General features: G+C 37.4%; 1 protein-coding gene across 1 annotated transcript in view; it reads left to right on the top strand.

Annotated features, from left to right (window-relative positions):
- LOC306876620 (activin receptor type-1-like) overlaps positions 1 to 22,197 on the top strand; it is an 85,331-nt gene that overhangs the window by 15,834 nt on the left and 47,300 nt on the right. Inside the window, exon 2 of the mRNA XM_079427932.1 lies at positions 16,567 to 16,667. Coding sequence (XP_079284058.1) covers positions 16,574 to 16,667 — 94 coding nt within the window. The 5' untranslated portion in view covers positions 16,567 to 16,573. The remainder of the gene's footprint in view (positions 1 to 16,566; positions 16,668 to 22,197) is intronic.

Here is a 22,197-nt window from a genome sequence, read left to right as displayed (position 1 = left end):
GGGAAACGTTTTAACAAATCATATAGATATCCGATCAGAGAAAATGCATGAAGTGACCAGGTGTAAACAGGCCCTTTCAGGTCTCTCTCACTGCGTTCAGCAGACTGTGTGCGGCAGAGACGAGGACTGTTTGAAACTCTTTTCCAGTAAAACTTTGATGCGCATCGTCTTATGTAAGTTTAATACGTGAACATAACAAAAGATGTGAGCGCAAAACAATCGGGAAAAAAGTCCTTTCATGCAAATTATATATAGTCGCCAGTGGCGACCTCAGCAAAAACTTCACTCGCTAATTAATATTTTTGGTCGTAAATGCGACCATTTTAGTCGCAGTTTGGAGCCCTGAAATAGGCAGGAGTGAAGTTGAGTTCACAGTTTAGATGTAGGTTACCAGCCTCTGGAGTCATAGACAGGCACTGCTAACAGATGCTGTGTGAAATGCATACACTCAAATGTGTTTATACACTCATAAAATTTATTCAAAATTAATAGATGTGGCATAATGCTTCTTGCCCATTGTTCTGCTATTGTTGGAGGTTTCTGTTTGGGAAAGAGCTCTAGTGATCAGAATCAGCATCCGAATGAGCTTTATTGGCCAAGTATGTTTACACATATGAGGAATTTGTTTTAGTGACAGAAGCTCCACAGTGCAACTGAGAGACAGCAACAGGACAGGACACAGATAATAAAAGAATAATATCCAAATATCCAAATGGGCATTGTACAAAACATTGTACAAAACACAATATATAATATAGACAATTATGTGTGTACAGGTCTGATATGTGCAAATTTGAAATAAAAAAAATGGATAAATAAAAAAGTAAGCAAGTGTGGTGAATAAATAGAGTTGTGTGTTCCACTTTTTATTGTCAAGTGTTCATAAGATGGATTGCCTGAGGGAAGAAACTGTTCCTGTGTCTGGTCGTTCTGGTTCTCAGAGCTCTGTAGCGTCGACCAGACGGTAACAGTTCAAACAGGGAGTGTGCTGGATGTGAGGGGTCCAGAGTGATTTTACCAGCCCTTTTGCTCACTCTGGATAAGTACAGTTCTTGGAGAGTGGGGAGGGTTGTAACAATGAGAATTGTTTCAGCAGCTCCTGTGGCAGGTTGAACTTACTCAGCTGGCGAAGGAAGTGCAACCTCTGCTGGGCCTTTTTCACAATAGAGTCAATGTGCTTTTCCCACTTCAGGTCCTGATAGCTGGTGGTGCCCAGGAATCTGAATGACTCCACTGCAGTCACAGTGCTGTTCATGATAGCGAGTGGGGGGAGAGCAGGGGGGTTTTCTCCTGAAGTCCACGATCATCTCCACGGTTTTGAGCGTGTTCAGCTCCTCGTTGTAAAGACTGCACCATACAGCCAGCTCCTTAACCTCCTGTCTGTAAGCAGACTCGTCACCATCCTGAATGAGGCCGATCAGTATGGTGTCGTCTGCAAACTTCAGGAGCTTGACAGAGGGATCTTTAGATGTGCAGTCGTTGGTTTAGAGGGAGAAGAGCAGTGGGGAGAGAACGCAGCCCTGAGGAGCTCCAGTGCTGATGGTACGAGTGCTGGATATGGATTTACCAAGCTTTACTAACTGCTGTCTGTCTGTCAGGAAGCTGGTGATCCACTGACAGTTTGAATTTATGTTCATTAAGTAACATGAAGAAAAATATAAGCATTATTTCAGTATACCTGATAGTAATAAACACATCTCAACTAGTGTTGTCACGATACTGGAATTTCTAACTTCGATACGATACCTCGAAAAATATCGATACTCGATACCATTTTCGATACCACGGAGAAAAAAACTGCCACAATATTAAGGGGGTAATTTTTTTAATTTAAAGATAAATGTAACAAGTCGAGAACATGCGGTATATTTTACATGAACAACAAAATGTCTTGAGGTACTGCATTTGTTGATTTATTTATTAATCTTTTATTAATCTTAGTTAAATGCTAATTGAAACTAACGTTTACTAATACATGTACTAATTAAAATCCAAAGTTCTATTTGTTGATATTCTCATTTGCTTCATAACCAAAATATTTCCAGATATAGGGCCCTATGAAATCCGTTTTATTTTTCCCCAAATTCCATTTTATTTTTTTCTACATTAAATTTTTGTCCGTTTTAATTTTTCTGGATTCCGTTTTTTTCCGTTTGAATTTTTCTGGACTCTTTTTTTTTTTAATGGTCAAATTAAATGCTATTAATCTAAAAGCATGTCTAATTCATTAAAATCATGAAAATTATACAATTTAACATTTAATTTATTAAATGTGTAACAAAAATGACACGTTTAGGGCCGTATGAAATGTTTTATTTTTTTCTCACCTTATGTTTCATTGTTACCAAATTCTGTGTTTTAGAATGTCTATTAGGCTATTTGAATGCATACAAACAATTTTTATTTATTCTTACAGTAGCCTTATGAAATGTGTTTTCCCCCTCAGAAATTCTGTGTTGTGTATTTAAATTTTACTGGATATCAGATGAAGGCATAAAACAATTTTAATTTATTTATATTTGAATTAATGAAAATTAAACATTTACATTTTTGGCAAATGAAGGGGATTTACTATTAAAATTAAAATATTTTGTGATTATTTCTTTAAAAAAATTAACAGTAGTAGTATTATGTACATTCTACTAAATAATAGTAATATAGTTAAACCGAACTTTTATTTTGACGGGTTGCCGTGAATACTTCTAAAGTTCTGTGTGTGTATGATATGATGCTAGTTTTACTCAAATTAAATGGTAAAATGCTCGTAAAGTGCCTTTCAGATCAGTTCTGGAGATATTGTTGATGTATTTATGTCCTCATTGAGACGGCAGACGCTGAAATCACCGCGAGCGCCACATTAGTAAACACAACCGCACGTGCAGCACATTCACACAGAGACGCGCAGAACATGCAGGATTCATATTTAAATCCACTTTTGCAGCTTAATATTTACAGATACTAGTCCATATCGCGATTTGATTTAAATGTAATGACCTACTTTTGATTAATTCATCCAAACTTTGACAAATTCCGTGACATTCCGTGTTAAACTGTAAATTCCGTGTTTATGACTGGATTCCCTGCGCGTTCTCTGCATCGCGGAGATCATAGATCCCTACAGATAGCGCTCCTGCTGTGTTCTTTAACAACCAGAGCAGTCATCTTTCTATTCACTTCACTTTTGCTATTTAACCAGAGCGAAGGAGACGAGTGCGGTCACGTGTGGTGCTTGTCCACACGCCTTTGGAGAGAAGTGAAAGTGACAGCTCGGCTAGTATCGGTGTATCGATACTTCGGGAAATTAATATTGGTACCGTTCAGATATTTCAGTATCGATATTTATCGAAATATCGATATTTTTGACAACACTAATCTCAACGTTTGCATTGTGTATGATGTGACCACTATTTGCACAGCACGTCTTACCTCATTTGTCCTGTTCTGAAGATGCAGGACATTTATCTCCAGAGCTGCTACACGACGGTGCGGGAGAGCTGTAGCCCAGCGGTGGCGCTAACTCAACGCTGTCATCACCGTCATCGATGGCAGACAATTCTACAAACAAAAACAAACGACAGTGCTTTAAAAAAAAAAAAAAAAAGATTGTTGTCCACTACATTTTCCACAATGTTCTGTGATACTTTAAACATTTAAATGACAGATAATACAATCTTAGCTAGGCAAATGTTAGCTAGCAATATTCCAAACCCTGATATGACAAATGAATTCCTCACTAAACAGCTAAGAAATACATAGCTGGCTGGCAACAAACGAAACAAAATTATAAAACAATAGAACTTACCAGCATCAGTTCAACTTTGCTGCAGCAAATCGTCCACCATTGACTTGAATGATATTGTTGCTGAGTTCAGTGCCCCGGTCACCGGCATGCCAGGTGTAAATGCGGGTTTTCGACGTCATTGCCGATTCGACCGAGGTCCTTTTTTGGTCCCTGTACCCCTTTAGTTTTTTTAAGTTTGTCGCTAATCTGCTCAATGTTCCTCTCGTACCCCGCTGCAGCCATCTCGCACTGAATTTGCTGCAACACTGGTTCCGTGAAGCACCCTCTAATTTATTCTGGACTTCTGTAGAGGACCAGATTGCAAGAAAACAGCTGGTTTCCTCCTCGGACCACTGCTGTTTTTGCTTAATCGCGTACGTCTTGTTTAGCTGCCATTTCAAATATGGTGGTCAAAACTTTCTGTTCGTCTTATTGGTCACGGTCAAGTCAAGTAATCTTTATTTATATAGCGCTTTTAGCAATGCAGATTGTGTCAAGGCAACTTTCCAATATCAAAATAGGAAAATAGTGTCAAATAATGTAAAATGACAAGATTAAACACTCAATTTTCAGTTAAAGGCATTTAATTATTGAACTCGATGTCATCCTCCAGCTCAGTTCAGTTTAAATAGTATCTGTGCAATCAAGTCGACGATATCGCTGGATATTAAGTGTCCCCAACTAAGCAAGCCAGAGGCGACAGCGGCAAGGAACTAAAACTCCATCGGTGACAGAATGGAGAAAAAAAACCTTGGGGGAAACTAGGCTCAGTCGGGGGGCCAGTTCTCCTCTGGCCAGATGAACCAGCGGTTCAATTCCAAATACAGCAAAGTTAGATTGTGTAAAGGACTCATCTGGTTCCCAAGGTCTTGTCCCGATGGCAGTCTAGGTGACAAGGTCTTCAATGGGGCTCTGTCTCTGGGGCTCATCTAGGTGTCCTGATCTCCGCTGACGTTCAGGGCTGTAGAGGTCATCTCTAGGTGCTGATCCACCATTTGATCTGGATACGGACTGGATCCAGGTGACTGCAGTGACCATCTGATCTGGATACGGACTGGATCGGGTGGCTACGGTGATCTCGGAATAAAAACGAAACAGACGAATATTAGCGTAAATGCCATTCTTCTAACAATGTAACAAGTACATCAGGTGTTTTGGGAAGTGTTACCAGTTCCGGTTGACCTAATTTATGCAGCCTAACAATCCTTTAATGGATTTGAATTATAGAAATGCGATAGTGTATTATGCGTAAACCAGGTTAAAGAGATGGGTCTTTAATCTAGATTTAAACTGACAGAGTGTGTCTGCTTCCCGAACAGTGTTAGGTAGATTGTTCCAGAGTTTGCACTGTAAAACTTTTCGTTGTAAATTTACAGTAAAATACTGGCAGCTGGGTTGCCAGCCACATACTGTATTTTTACAGTACTACTACTGTACACAACATTTACAGTTCTGTACTGTATTTACGAAATACAGTATTATACTGTTATATAACTTTTTTTTACAGTATTACACTGTGCTCTTTACGGGGAATACTGTAAATTAAAAATATACTTTTTCATAACAGTATTCACAAAAAAAATAGAGAAAATAATATTCTCTGAGTTTTAAAACATTTTATTTATTTTGAAGAAAAGACCAGGCAATTGCCTTATATGAATTTACTGGCTGAAATGCCAGCTGTAGTTTTTTTTCTTTTCTTTTTCTTTTAAATATAAAACATGTAAAATGCAATTAACAATTAGCAAGTAATTCAAAATACAGTAATCTTATTTACTTTTAAAGAATGGAAAGGTTTTTCAGAAATATATTTTTAAAAGTCTTTCAGAAGAGAGGAAACCTGTGGGTTTACAGTACTGTTCTTTTTTTACACAACATGTCCAGTTTTCTTGTAAGTCACTTTTCCTTTCTTGGTTTTTGATGCACATTCAGGGTTGATGTTGAGAAAGCATCTAAAAGACAAAAGAAAAAAAGTGAACATTATGTATATGTCTAATACACATATATATATATATATATATATATATATATATATATATATATATATATATATATATATACACACACACACAGCATCTCACAGAAGTGAGTACACCCCTCGCATTTTTGTAAATGTTTTATTATATACTTTCATGTAACAACACTGAAGAAATTACACTTTGCTACAATGTAAAGTAGTGAGTGTACATCTTGTATAACAGTGTAAATGCTGTCCCTTCAAATTAACAACACAGCCATTAATGTCTAAACCGCTGGCCAAATTGGGCACAATTAGCCATTTTCTCTCACCGGTGTCATGTGACTCATTAGAGTTACAAGGTCTCGGGTTTACCTCATGGCAAAGAACTCTTTGAGGATCTGAAAAAAAGAATTATTGCTCTACATAGATTGTCAAGACCCTGAAACTGAGCTGCAGCACGGTGGCCAAGACCACACAGCGGTTTAACAGGTTCCGCTCAGGCCTCGCCATGGTCGACCAAAGAAGTTGAGTGCACGTGCTCAGCGTCATATCCAGAGGTTGTGTTTGGAAAATAGACGTATGAGTGCTGCCAACATTGTAGGGGTGGGGGGTCTGCCTGTCAGTGCTCAGACCATACGCCGCACACTGCATCAAATTGTTCTGCATGGCTGTCGTCCCAGAAGGAAGCCTCTTCTAAAGATGATGCACAAGTAAGCCCGCAAACAGTTTGCTGAAGACAAGCAGACTAAGGACATGGATTACATGTCCTGTGGTCTGATGAGACCAAGAAAAACGTATTTGGTTCAGATGGTGTCAAGCGTGTGACCACTGCCTTGCTAAAGAAGCTGAGGGTAAAGGTGATAGACTGGCCAAGCATGTCTCCAAACCTAAACCCTATTGAGCATCTGTGGGGCATCCTCAAACGGAAGGTGGAGGAGCGCAAGATCTCTAACATCCACCAGCTCCATGATGTCGCCCTGGAGGAGTGGAAGAGGACTCCAGTGGCAATCTGTGAAGCTCTGGTGAACTCCATGCCCAAGAGGGTTAAGGCAGTGCTGGAAAATAATGGTGGCCACACAAAATATTGATACTTTGGGCCCAATTTGGACATTTTCACTTAGGGGTGTACTCATTTTAGTGACCAGCGGTTTAGACATTAATGGCTGTGTGTTGAGTTATTTTGAGGGGACAGCAAATTTACACTGTTATACAAGCTGTACACTCACTACTTTACATTGTAGCAAAGTGTCAATTCTTCAGTGTTGTCACATGAAAAGATATAATAAAATATTTACAAAAATGTGAGGGGTGTACTCAGTTCTGTGAGACTGCACAGAGAATTGCAACACTTACGATGTGATTACATGACTACATGATAATGTTAAATATGCAAAATGTCATTCAGCTCTATAATCAACTGTATAAAATATTTGTTAAAATATACATAAGTACTTTACAAATACTGTCAAAACAAGTTAGTGACAATTCACTCTATCATATATATCAATGGCAAATATGCTAACCTCAGTCGCAAGGGTGCATGCCACCTCTTCCTGATACTGGAGGTTGAAATCATACAATAATACAAACAGCACTGCAAGGCCAGAGACAAAGTTGGGCTGCTCAACATTTACCGCTGGTTGCTTAGAGATTGACCTGAAAATAAAAAAAGAAAGAAAATACTTCAAATAAACTATCGTGGGTTCCATTGCGGTTCTGTTTAGTTGTCTATACATAGTTCAACTCAACATAACTATTAAACTAAATCTGAAATATGTGCAGGGAAATCCCATTTACAGGGTTCACAACTATAGCTGTGAACTGCATAATAATAGTATCTCATGAATGCACAGTCGAGCACAAAAGACCAATGTCAGTGTCAGGACTTTCATTAAACAATATTGTATTCCCTCGGAACACTTGGAATACATGACATGTTGCATGTGAACATTCTGTGTTACTATTGTAAATCTTGATGCTGGTCACTATCGCTGCCATTATATGGACAAGCGTGAGCAGGCTTTTTTTATTTTTAATTTGTATTATTCTCCTTTAGTGGTCCAAAAAACAAAGAAGGTCATAGGGCATTAGAACAACACCAGGGTGCATGGAAGCATATGGGTAGCAAAATTCAATTGAAATGCAATACGTAAAATGGTGATATTTCAATTTACATTTTCTTATACATATGTGCACATATGTATATAACATACATTTTTTTTTCAATTATAAAATTTACATTTGCCATTTCCTACACTAGTTTTAATACACAAATTAAAAACATATTTTAATGCTTTATAATTTGCAAAATGGAAATTAAAATGTATTACCCAAATTGATTAGCTGTTTAACATGTCCAAGCAAAAACTGTAGCAAAGTTTTGATCTAAATGTTTTTTTTTTTTTTTTTTGTCCTAAATGCATTTAGACGTAGGGGGAGGACACTTGGGATTGCATTTACATCATAATACCACATGATAATTGTAATTTCAGAATGCATTCTGATCCAAAGGTGCAGTAAAAAGGTAGAAAAATGGTAATTTAAAATATCTTTTATTTTTCTTAAATGCATTGACACTTATATATAAGACGTTTCAATTGCATTTTCATTTAATACCCCATGATGAATATAAAGTCAATGTGGATTTGAAAATGCATTCGAAATGTATTTGAAAATGCAACACACCCCCGACCTGTCAATCTTTAGGCTACATCAAGGCAGGGCTTGGCAACAGGATGCACAATTGTAGAAAATATCATATGTAAATTATAGAACTGAATTTCCATTTTCATTTTGCACTAAACTTTGCACATATTTAGGGTAAAATGTCAATTAAAATACAGAAATGCATTGCCATTTTGCATATTACTAACTGAATTTGAAATTATTTCAAACTGAATTTTGCTACCCATATGCTTCCATAGCGTTAATGATGACTTAATGTTAATTTTAGGGTGTACTAAACCTTTACTGTTTACTTACCAAGAATTATAGGTTGTGTTCTCTGGCAAATGTAGAGACTGCTGGACATCAGATTGAGTGGTGAATACCTGAAACCATTTTTCACAATGGTTGACAGCACAACCATCAACCTGATGGTTGACAGCACAACCATCACTAACAGAACCAAGACATAACAAATCACATTTATTTGCAACATGCTTTAAGTAATCTCTACTTACATCTGCTTGAAGGGTAAGACCATCTAATTTCTGCAAGTGTGGGAGCAGCTGTAGGACCATGGAAGACATGGAAGCAATCAGGAATACTACTTTTGAAATAAGCATTAGGAACATGACTATGGATTTTCATGTGCTGGCAAAATTATAACACATTAAAAAGCACGATCATAGAACTGAAATTTTTTAACATGGACTACAAATGGGAAGCACTTACATTAGCACCGGATCTTCATCAGATTGTTCAGCCTGAAAAATAATAATAATAAAAAAAATAATAATCAGAAGCAGGTCATGCGAATGTGTGTCTTATTTGCTATTTAAGTTGTTTTTGATTGTTGGATTAAAGGAAGGTGTGAATAAACATCTTAAAAGGGATAGTTCACTTTGAAATTAAAATTTGGTATCTATCAGCTTACCCCAAGGGCATCCCAGATGTAGGTGCAGGGCTCCAAACTGCGACTAAACTGGTCGCATTTGCGACCAAAAATATTAATTTGCGAGTGAAGTTTTTGCTGAGGTCGCCACTGGCGACTATATATAATTTGCATGAAAGGACTTTTTTCCCGATTGTTTTGCGCTCACATCTTTTGTTATGTTCAGGTATTAAACATAAGACGATGCGCATCAAAGTTTTACTGGAAAAGAGTTTCAAACAGTCCTCGTCTCTGCCGCACACAGTCTGCTGAACGCAGTGAGAGAGACCTGAAAGGGCCTGTTTACACCTGGTCACTTCATGCATTTTCTCTGGTCGGATATCTATATGATTTGTTAAAACGTTTCCCCATTTACACTTGGCCACATAAATGTGTCTTCGCAAAACGGATATAAATCCGTTCTTCAATTCCCGCTTTATATGCAAATATAACGGAGTTCACGTCAATGAAAGCAATGGATAATTTTATTAATTATCAGCTAATTTCAATATCACAGACCGCAACAAGAGAGCGCGCGGCATCAGCACTGGAAAGATAGGCTAGTCTCGCTACTTTTAATGAAGAAGATTGTGTGTTGAGCGTCTGCGACTTACTTTCAGGTTCATTCAGTTTGCGCGTCGCTTGCTGTAGAAATACTCCGCTACTCATCCGCGGTGATGCTTGTTGCATTGCGCTGTCATATCTGACTATAACATGCCATATAGCCTATAAAACGCTCTCACACATTACTAATATGGCTTCTTCTTATCGAGATCTTAGTCTATATGCTGTGTTCTGTTAATGCATGGACTTCCTGTTATTTGAAGCGCACTTGCCATCCAGTAATCGCAAAAAGCTTTGTGCTGTCTTACTTTTTAATAAACAAAGTATGAGCTTTAAAATGCTACGAAATTCAGATGATGCTGTTTGGGTGCTCTTTAATGCGGACCACAAGCGCACACTTTGGGTAATATAAACAGCAGTACCCCGCGTCCACACGGTCCGTGTATGCGTCCGGATCGCGCGAGCGTAGAGTATCGCACTTAATGCTCAGGCGCGATCTCTTTAGCACCTCAGTTAAAGCAGCAAGTGAACCCATTATATATTTCGATTTACTACTATAGTATGAAATGAACATGATCAAAAGGTAGGCAATAAGAGAGCCTATAGTACAACTTACTGAAATGTTTTATGTGCTCATTCAGTGTTTCAAACTGGGGAAATGTATAAAGCTTGTAAACATTGCATTGTAATACATTTACCTCAGAATAACCACTCAGTGTCCATAAACTCATCAGTCAGCTAGAAAAATAACTATAAAGAGGAGCGTTTTGCTATATTTATGCGCTGTTGCATATTAATATTTTTACTTATTCTGTTACATGATTCAACTCCTCCTATAAAGAAAAACAGACTGAATGTGTGAAAGACGTGACAACATTTATAGGATGCACTGCACTCAGTTGCCAAGTGATGCTTATGGTCCATGATATTGGTACAGATTCTGTGTAACGAACAATTCTTTGTGACTGTATATTTCAAGTTGTAAAAGACATTTAATTCACACTTTGTGAACCTTAGTCCCCCGGTCGACCTGATCATCTACAAGATGGATTAAAATGCTGATAAAGCCTAGAAAAGATAAGACATAAACACATGACAAAATGATTTAAATGTTAAAATAGGGGGGGGAAAATAAAATGATAATAATAAAATATACCACTTTTATTCTGTGGCACCTAAAAAAATAATTTGGCGCCTAAGTTTTTCTTTTATAGGAGCCAATGGCTCCTTACTCGATTTTTTTGTCTGGAGCCCTGAGGTGTCTTTTTTTCTTCAGTAGATGCAATTTTGATATTTTTAGGTCAAACCGTTCTAGTTTGTCAGTCATATAATGGCAGGTATAGGTCAATGTCTCTATAAGAGGGAACAAGAACATGCACAGAGAAATCCAAATTAAACAATTCCCCATCGTAACTACACATTGATGGCCTAAGACACGAAACGAGCGGTTTGAGTGAGAAAATGAACAGTATTTATACAGTTTTTGTACCTCTTGTACACAACCATGTCCAAGTGGTCTGAGTGCGCGCACGCATCCGGTGTGTGACGTGTGTGCGCGCGCTCTGGCTTAGTCCGCAAAAAATAACTTTATTGCACAAATAATTAGAAAGATATTGAACGCGGAAATATGTGAATGTTGTGAATGTGCGAATATAAAACCAATTTTACCCAAGTGAATTGCTAACTCGGGATTTAAGTTAAGTTTAACGTTCCCAAAATCAAACCATGCGTGGAAACAATGAAGAAATGTGAATGGAAAAAAAAGACGAGCTTACCGTATCGATACTTAGTCGAACATTAATCCATCTTCTCATGCTCCAGTCGATTAGCATCATCTCAGGCACAGGTTAGATGATTCAGATGACAAATTATCTCCGCGTCTGCTCAGGCAGCGTCGTCCATTGTTTGCTGCGTCACAGGCACTAACGCTTGAAACGCGAAACGAAGCTCACAAAGCTTAAAATCTACGCACAGATTCACAAACCACTGGCTTATCTTAATAACGCGAATAATTATTTTGTTCAATTAATTCCCGCTGACGAATCTAGTTTGCCTGTAATACACTGTTCACATTTCTTCTTCTTTGGTGATCACATCACATTTGAATTGAGCGCGAAATAAATATATCCCACAATGCAATGCGTTTACAGTATGGTACTGTATTAAACATTTAGCGGGCTGAAAACAGAAAACTTCTGTATATTTACAGACATTCTGTAAAATATACAGAATGCTACTGTTTTATAAAAATACAGTATAATACTGTTAGAAAATGCCTGTAAATTTACAGTAAAGTTTTACAGTGTGGGCACTAAATAGGAAAACGATCTCCTGCCCGCAGTTGATTTTGATATTCTAGCTATTATCAAATGGCCAGAGATTTGAGATCGCAGCGGACGTGAAGGACTATAATGCGATAAGAGTTCACTCAAATACTGAGGTGCCAAACCATTCAGGGCTTTATAGGTAATTAGCAAGATCTTAAAATGTATACGATGTTTAATAGGGAGCCAGTGCAGTGTTGACCGAACCGGGCTAATGTGGTCATACTTCCTGGTTCTAGTAAGAACTCTAGCTGCTGCATTTTGAACCAGCTGGAGTTTGTTTATTAACCGTGCAGAGCAACCACCCAATAAAGCATTTCAATAATCTAGCCTCGAGGTCATGAATGCATGAATTAATGTTTCTGCTTTTGACATTGAGAGCATAGGTCGTAATTTAGATATATTTTTAAGATGGAAAAATGCAGTGTTACAAATGCTAGAAACATGTTTTTCGAAGGAAAGATTGCTATCAAAAAGTATGCCTAGGTTCCTAACTGATGACAAAGAATTTACAGAGCAGCCATCAAGTATTAGACCGTGATCTAGGTTATTACATGCAAAAGTTTTTGGTCCAATAATTAACACCTCTGTTTTTCAGAATTTAGCAGTAAGAAATTGCTAGTCATCCAGTTTTTGATATCAACTATACATTCCATTAGTTTTGCAAATTGGTAAGTTTCATCAGGTCGCGAAGAAATATAGAGCTGGGTATCATCAGCATAACAGTGAAAGCTAATACCATTTTTCCTAATGATGTCTCTCAAGGGTAACATTTAAAGCGTGAAAAGTAAGGGGCCAAGTACTGAGCCTTGAGGTACTACATACTGCACTTGTGATTTGGTATGATACCTCTTCATTTACTGCCACAAATTGATGGCGGTCAGATAAGTAAGATTTGAACCATGCCAGTGCACTTCCTTTAATGCCAACATAATTTTCTAGTCTATTTAAAAGAATGTTGTGGTTGATAGTGTCAAACGCGGCGCTAAGATCCAGTAGCACTAATGGAGAGATACAACCACGATCAGATGATAAAAGCAGCTCGTTTGTAACTCTAATGAGAGCAGTCTCAGAACTATGATATGGTCTAAAACCTGACTGGAAATCCTCACATATATCATTTTTCTCTAAGAAGGAACATATTTGTGATTATACTACCCTTTCTAATATCTTTGACAGAAAAGGGAGATTTGAGATCGGTCTGTAATTAATTAATTCTTTGGGGTCAAGTTGTGGTTTTTTAATGAGAGGCTTAATAACAGCCAGTTTGAAGGTTTTTGGGACATATCCTAATGACAATGATGAGTTAATAATATCCAGAAGAGGATCTATTACTTCTGGAAGCACCTCTTTTAGGAGCTTAGATGGAACAGGGTCTAAGAGGTTGTTGGTTTAGATGATTTAACAAGTTTATACAATTCTTAATTTCCAATAGAAAGGAATGAGTGGAATTGTTCCTCAGGGGATCTATAGTGCTATCTGATGCGATACTGTGGCTGACAGCTGCATGGTTACAATTTTATCTCTAATAGTTTCGATCTTGGAAGTAAAGTATTTCATAAAGTCATTACTACTGTGCTGCTGGGTAGTGTCTGCACCTGCTGATGTTATACCACGGTGTTGGACTCTTTTCCTTATTCTTCCTTAAGTGAAGTGTTTGGTGAAGGTTTTTTGAACAGTGGGATTACTCGAGCCTGCTTGAACATCAACAGAATGTTTTGATTAAACAAATAAGTTTCAGTATCATCATTATGATAACACACCCCCAAATTATTCCCCAAATACGTTTTTACTCATTTGACATTGATTACTCAATAAAGGTCCATCCATACCGGCAAACATCACTATTTCTGTTTCTCATACTTGTGGTTAGTGATTTTTCAAAACCACTAACTGTATTACCTGCATAACAATATCCTAGCACTAGCTTAATCAGAACATTTAAAAAAATATTGGAACCAAATTATTTTACAGACGTTCGGTCCTGTTACGGGTCACGCTGACAGGCACAGATTGCACAGCAGACCATTGAGCAGTGTAGTAAGCAATGCTAGAACTGATATGTTGTGTGTGCACGCAACCACTTGGATTTATGTTCTTATAACAGTGGAAACAACTTCAAATAAAGAAACTTTCTGCTGTCTCAGTTTCCATTAACTTGGAGCGTGTTACAAAAAATTGACAAACTCAGTGTATTGTACTGGTGTCGCACATTTTTTCCTTTTAGTTTGTTAATCTGTACTGTTAATTACTTAAGTAAAATATATTTAATGTAGGTCTATTTATTTAATTCCAGTTATGTATATCATTTTATTTTCTCCATTCACAGAAGTGCTGCAGGTGCGTGATGTGTAGGGTTGGGTACCGTTCACATTTGAACCGGTACGATACCGGTATCAGTACCTGAAATTCGGTACCGGTACCTAACAGTACCTTTCTTTGGCACTTCACTCTCTGTGTAATAACAAAAACATTTATTTCAGTAAAAAAAGTAAGTCTAAAACTCTCACATTTTGAACAATAGGGCTCTACAATTTATTTTTTATTTTTTTTTCTTCCAGAAATTCTTGGTTTATTTTTTTCTGATAATCAAATGAAGGCATGAAACATATATTTTTAATGAAATGAAAATTAAACCTTTTTTTTTTTTGTCAAACAAACAGAGGTTTACTGTTAAAATTAATACATAGAAATACGTAGAAAAATTGTGTGAATATAAGTTTTAATTGTATTTTTTTCTACAATTAAGTTGTTGATGTGGTTGTAATAATTTTTATCATTTAATTTTTATTTAAATTTGTCAGTAAATGGAATATTTAAAGACGTATATTATACTGTACAAAAGTAAAATATTTCTGTTACATGTTCAGCTGTACTTTTATTTTGACAGGTTGCCATGAAGTTTCTGTGTTTATACAGTATGATGCTAGTTTTCTCAAATGAATCGGTAAAATTCTCATGAAGTGACTCTCGCAGCCTGTAAGATCATGTCGTCATGTATTGAGATGCAGAGGCCGAAAATCACCGCGAGTTCACGTGTGCTTCAGTATTTGTGTAGTAAACAAAACCGCGTCTCCGCCATTCATACATACCGAGGCTAACATGCAGGATTCATATTTAAACCGCCTTTTGCGTTTTAATATTCACATACACTATAGTTCATATCGCGATTCGAATTAAGTGACAGACCTTCTTTTATTAATCCAAAAATGTACGAATTCCGTGGCATTCCGCGCTATAGAGTAAATTCAATTTTTATGAATGAACTCTGCCATCCTGTCTGCGTTTTCGCGGAAAACATATGACCTTAGAAATGTAAGCACACTTAAGAACATTTCGGTTTGCCCTGTGTGTTGTGTTTTAAAGAGTTGCAGGAGTGACATCATGTCACAGGGTCTCTCTCTCTCGCTCTCTCTCTCAAGATTCAAATAGATTTATTAGCATGGTGAAATAAATATTTACATTGCCAAAGCTTTAATAACACTATACAATAAAAATAAATAAATAATAATAATGGAAATTTTTTTTTTATAGAAGTGCCTCTAGGCATATAGTGAGTGTGTTAGTAGTTCTCGCTCACTCTCGCTCTCTCTCGTATGCGCCCAAATGCGTTCTCGGGTACTGAAATTTGGTACCGAATGATTTAATGTGAATCGATACTCTGTAGTACCGACGCAATTCGGTCGGTACCCTTAAAAGTACCGAGTTCGGTACCCAAACCTAGTGATGTGATATGTGAATTCTCATTGTTAATTCTGCTATTTGCGCATTAAAAAAAAAGAAAAAGTATTTTTAATAGGTCACAGACATTTATTAATTGAAATTTTATTAAATTCTAATTTACGTTCTAATCTTGTCAGTTAAAGGGATAGTTCACCTAAAAATTAAAATTCTGTCATTTACATTTACTGTCAAGTAGTTCCAAACCTGTATGAATGCCTTTTGTTCTGCTGAACACAAAGGAAGATATTCTGAAGAATGTGGGAAACAGAGCAGTTCTGGTGCACCATTGACTTCCATAGTATTTTTTTTTTCCTACTATGGTGCCCCAAAACAGCCTGGCTACAAACTTTCTTCAAAATATCTTTCTTTGTGTTCGGCAGAATAAAGACATTCATACAGGTTTGGAAGTACTTGAGGGTGAGTAAATGATGACAGAATTTACATTTTTGGGTGAACTATCCGTTTAACGGTTAATGATTACTTAACAAGCACCGGTTGCCAGTTAAGAACAAATTCAAAATGATCTCTTCATGAAACACTTTATTTAAAAATGTGAAAATTTGTGATGTTTGTAACTCTGTATTCATGTATTGTTGTTTCGCTGATCGTTTTCTTCTAGGTCATTGATGATGCCTATTTTCTTCAGGCCTGTAATGTTAAGCAGTAAGATGATTCTGCTGTTGGTGGTCGTGTTGGCTTCACCTGCTGCCTGTATGGAAGGTAAGACTGACACAGTATATTGGTGGTTTCATAGTATATTTTCTGTGTATGACTGGGCATTTATACACTATTAAACTACTTTTATTTAAAAATTTCATTTATTCCAGTGATCACAAAGTTAATACTAGTCTTCAGTGTCACACAATCCTTTAAAAATCGTTCTAATATTCTGATTTAGTGCTCAGTTACTAACAGTTATTCTTATTATCAATTTGTTCGCTTCTTAATATTTTTGTGGAAACTGATTTATCCCACACTGAGAAAAAGGATTTTGTGGTGAAGTAAATACTACATTAAACTGCTCCCCGGGCGCCGCAGCATAAATGGCTGCCCACTGCTCCGGGTGTGTGTTCACGGTGTGTGTGTGTTCACTGCTGTGTATGTGCAATTTGGATGGGTTAAATGCAGAGCATGAATTCAGAGTATGGGTCACCATACTTGGCCGTATGTCACGTCACTTTCACTTTACATAAAAACAAATATAAATTCTACATTAATTTAGTTCAGGCAATAATAAAAAAAAAAGTAAATTCTATATTATTACTCAATTTAAGCTTGTAGAAATTAAAGTTTGAACTTATAAGTATATTTAGTTAGAATTGTTTGTTGTGTTAACAATGATTCTTTAATTTATGATCCTGTTTTTCCCATCTTGCACTGTGGAATGAATAATTAAAAAGGTACAAGTTTTCGAGTTGTATTTACACTATTTTATGGTTGCTTTTGTTGTTGGGTTTAGTAACTTACTGCTTTGTGACATCTGGAGTTCATTTTCTACTCAAAAATGACCCATTCATACTCAAACACTATTCACTCATTGTTACCGTCATTGTGTATGGTGTACCAGGTATTGAGATCTCTGTTCATTTGTGTAATAATTATATTGAGTGGACATACAGTCAGGTCCATAAATATTGGGACATCGACACAATTCTAACATTTTTGGCTCTATACACCACCACAATGGATTTCAAATGAAACGAACAAGATGTGCTTTAACTGCAGACTGTCAGCTTTAATTTGAGGGTATTTACATCCAAATCAGGTGAACGGTGTAGGAATTACAACAGTTTGCATATGTGCCTCCCACTTGTTAAGGGACCAAAAGTAATGGGACAATTGGCTTCTCAGCTGTTCCATGGCCAGGTCTGTGTTATTCCCTCATTATCCCAATTACAATGAGCAGATAAAAGGTCCAGAGTTAATTTCAAGTGTGCTATTTGCATTTGTAATCTTTTGCTGTCAACTGTCAAGATGAGATCCAAAGAGCTCTTACTATCAGTGAAGCAAGCCATCATTAGGCTGAAAAACCAAAACAAACCCATCAGAGAGATAGCAAAAACATTAGGCGTGGCCAAAACAACTGTTTGGAACATTCTTAAAAAGAAGGAACGCACCGGTGAGCTCAGTAACACCAAAAGACCCGGAAGACCACGGAAAACAACTGTGGTGGATGACCGAAGAATTCTTTCCCTGGTGAAGAAAACACCCTTCACAACAGTTGGCCAGATCAAGAACACTCTCCAGGAGGTAGGTGTATGTGTGTCAAAGCCAACAATCAAGAGAAGACTTAACCAGAGTGAATACAGAGGGTTCACCACAAGATGTAAACCATTGGTGAGCCTCAAAAACAGGAAGGCCAGATTAGAGTTTGCCAAACGACATCTACAAAAGCCTTCACAGTTCTGGAACAACATCCTATGGACACATGAGACCAAGATCAACTTGTACCAGAGTGATGGGAAGAGAAGAGTATGGAGAAGGAAAGGAACTGCTCATGATCCTAAGCATACCACCTCATCAGTGAAGCATGGTGGTGGTAGTCTCATGGCGTGGGCATGTATGGATGCCAGTGGAATTGGTTCTCTTGTATTTATTGATGATGTGGCTGCTGACAAAAGCAGCAGGATGAATTCTGAAGTGTTTCGGGCAATATTATCTGCTCATATTCAGCCAAATGCTTCAGAACTCACTGGACGGCGCTTCACAGTGCAGATGGACAATGACCCAAAGCATACTGCAAAAGCAACCAAAGAGTTTTTGAAGGGAAAGAAGTGGACTGTTATGCAATGGCCAAGTCAATCACCTGACCTGAATCCGATTGAGCATGTATTTCACTTGCTGAAGACAAAACTGAAGGGAAAATGCCCCAAGAACAAGCAGGAACTAAAGACGGTTGCAGTAGAGGCCTGGCAGAGCATCACCAGGGATGAAACCCAGCGTCTGGTGATGTCTATGTGTTCTAGACTTCAGGCTGTAATTGACTGCAAAGGATTTGCAACCAAGTATTAAAAAGTGAAAGTTTGATTTATGATTATTATTCTGTCCCATTACTTTTGGTCCCTTAACAAGTGGGAGGCCCATATGCAAACTGTTGTAATTCCTACACCGTTCACCTGATTTGGATGTAAATACCCTCAAATTAAAGCTGACAGTCTGCAGTTAAAGCACATCTTGTTCGGTTCATTTGAAATCCATTGTGGTGGTGTATAGAGCCAAAAATGTTAGAATTGTGTCGATGTCCCAATATTTATGGACCTGACTGTATTATTTAAAAAAGACAATAAGCTGTCTACTTGCTTATGTTTGTAAGTGAACCACAGGCTTTAATAGCATGTTTTTTTCCCCCAGTGCTACATTTAAGTAAATTTTATGAACGGTGACTGAGTGAAAGTGCAGTAAGCAGACCAATAGTTGAAGATCTAAAATAAGTTAAAATGTTATTTTGGTTAAACTCTGTTAATTCTATTTTTAATATGAGTTTAAATGTTAAGTTAACACAACTTGAAATTACTTAGTAGATTATATCATGTTGCATTTTTTAAGTAAAGGTTGTTGAGTGAACTCAAATATTTAAGTTCATATAACAAAGATTATCTTGTTTATTTTAAGTAAAATTGTTCCAAGTTGGGTTTACTTAAAATATATATGCACCATTTTTGCATCATATTTTTAAAAGTAAATCTAACACCGTGTCCTAACTACACGCAACGTGACAGGATTCCAGCGAAATGCAGTTTGGCTGTCCACACTACATGCGACGCGACAGAATCAATCAAATATCACAGCCAATCAGAGGCGTGTATGGGCGGGCTCTATCTGGAAGCGCTCTGCACTCGCAATGAAATGGATACGTTTATAATCTAATTAATAAATATTAAACCTTTTTAACATCATTAAATGTACACACTGAGTGACTGACACCATGGAATACACTCGTTGTTTCACAGTGAGTCAACAGTTTTAATGGTCATCTTTGCTTTAAACTTTTAAAGATCTGAGGTAAACTATCTATTGTTGGTTTCAGTATGGCTATAAGGTCACGCAATATGATATATAAACTCAGATTAGACATGTTTAACTTTGAATAAAGCACAAAATTATCTGAGATTATCTACTGTCATTCAGTTTCTATGTTGTTGTTCTAGCCGACGTTGCGGAAATAGAAACCGGTTTTAAATGAGAAAATCGCGTGTCGCGGCTAGTTAGGACAAAACCTCTGATTAACATGGAAAAGATACCTTTTATCGCATGTTGCGGCGTCGCGTGTAGCAGTGTTAATTTCGTTGATGAAGACGACGACGAAAAGTATTAGTCAACGAACCTTTTTTCTGTGACTAAGACGAGACGTTGACGAGCTAAAACTAATATCTGATGATAAAAACTATGACAATTTATGCGCGTCTTCATTAACAAGACGAAACGGGACTAAAATGTTATTTGAGGACTACCGGACATTCAAAATACATCCTATAGGCTAAGTTAACTGTCTTGTCTTTCAAAATGTGTGTCTCTGTCATTGGATAAGGTGTGTTTGCATGGCAGCCGCGGTGGACGGATAGCCTACCAAAACGCGAACTAGCGATCTGAAACAATGGCCTCAGCACCCGAAGGGTTAGGGAGTGGGTGACCAGACGTCCCGTTTTTCCCGGGAGTCACAATTCATTGTCGATTAACTTAAAGTCAGTGAAGGTGCGATAGGCGGAATCGCGCTGATAGAAGTGCTCTCTCGCGCACGCTCCACTTCTTCAGTTCTCATACAGCGCGCGATCAGTTCTCAGTGCTCAAATACACACACAGCAGTCCACATGTCTCTCATGTAGAGCATCTCACGGAAATACAGTCCGTTATGGTTTAAGTGAGCTTAAACAGGTGGGTGAAAACTGAATGTATGTCAGTAGGCTATTACATGCATACCTTCCGTCTTAAATGGACAGCATTCCTAATTATCTGTCATAAATGTTAACCAACAAAAGATGTTAAATAAATGTATACTTAAGTAAACCTACTGTATCTGAAAAATGAGTTTAATTTATATTTCTACCAAAAAATGAAAATTTATTCCAGTTTTTCCAAATTCAATCCTTGATTCAAATTTCTCATAACTAAGCTTAATTGTTTTGGTCTAAAGAGAGAAGTATTGATGACTATTTTTGTTTGAATACTACATATAAAATAGCTACCAAAATAAATGTTGGTAACTGCAGTTTGACTAAAAGTAATGACTAAAAGTTGACAAAAATGCAATGACTTTTCGTCGATTAAAACTAGACTAAAACTATGAAAGACTCGAATGACTAAAATGTGTCTATCTTGAGACGAAAATGCTTAATAGTCTTAAAGACTAAGACTAAATCAAAAATGCCTGCCAAAATTAACACTGGCGTGTAGTTAGGACACGGTGTAACACATCAGTTTTACCATTCACCAAAGGTTTGCACTGGTAGTGTATTACGGTTTCCTCAAACATATTTAGCAGCATTGATAATAACATTGATAATAATAAGAAATGTTTCCTAAAAACTAAATCAGCACTGTAGATGAGTGATGCATCTGCAATACTAGGCCTGATGTCTGCTGCCCAGTTTTAGCAACACGACCGGTGGAGGTGGTATCGTAGACCATACCAGAGGAAGCGGAAGTGTGGCAAAGAGGCTAGTGTTCGCAACTGGCTAATGGCTAACCCAACCAGACCAGCACTGCCCTCACTATTTCTAGCTAATGTATGCTCTCTGGACAGTAAGATTAACTTTCTCAGACTTTGAATTGCACACCTTGCATAATTTATTCAGAGATCGCCATGAAAATAGCAAAATTTGGTAGTTTTATATGTTGTTCCAGGGTTAGCATCATCTGAGGTCCTCTGGGGGGTTGGCATCATCTCTTCTCAGGTCATCTTAGATCTTCTTAGATGTTCGTAAGGGCTGGATCCAAAAATATTTAGCAATAAAGTGCCAGCCCTACTATATGCTGAGAATATTCACTGCTGTTGTCATCATCGCTGACAACATCTCCTCGTACTCTAAGGCTGACAGTGCATTGAACAAACTTTGACAAAAACTGGCAACACCCCAAAAGATCATTCATGATAGCTTTGTGATTTTAACCACATCAACCTAAAACCTTCCCCTGCCCCCACCTCGGTTGTTCTGACCTCTCTTCTGTTATGTTAATGCCTGCATGCCAACCACTTCAGAAATGGAAGCAACCGGTTTCTAAAGTCATCAGAAGGTGGCCAGTTATATCTGCC

Source organism: Barbus barbus (genome assembly GCF_936440315.1).
Source record: "Barbus barbus genome assembly, chromosome: 11".
NCBI classification, from domain to species: domain Eukaryota; kingdom Metazoa; phylum Chordata; class Actinopteri; order Cypriniformes; family Cyprinidae; genus Barbus; species Barbus barbus.
This window is presented reverse-complemented; position numbering and strand designations above follow the sequence as displayed.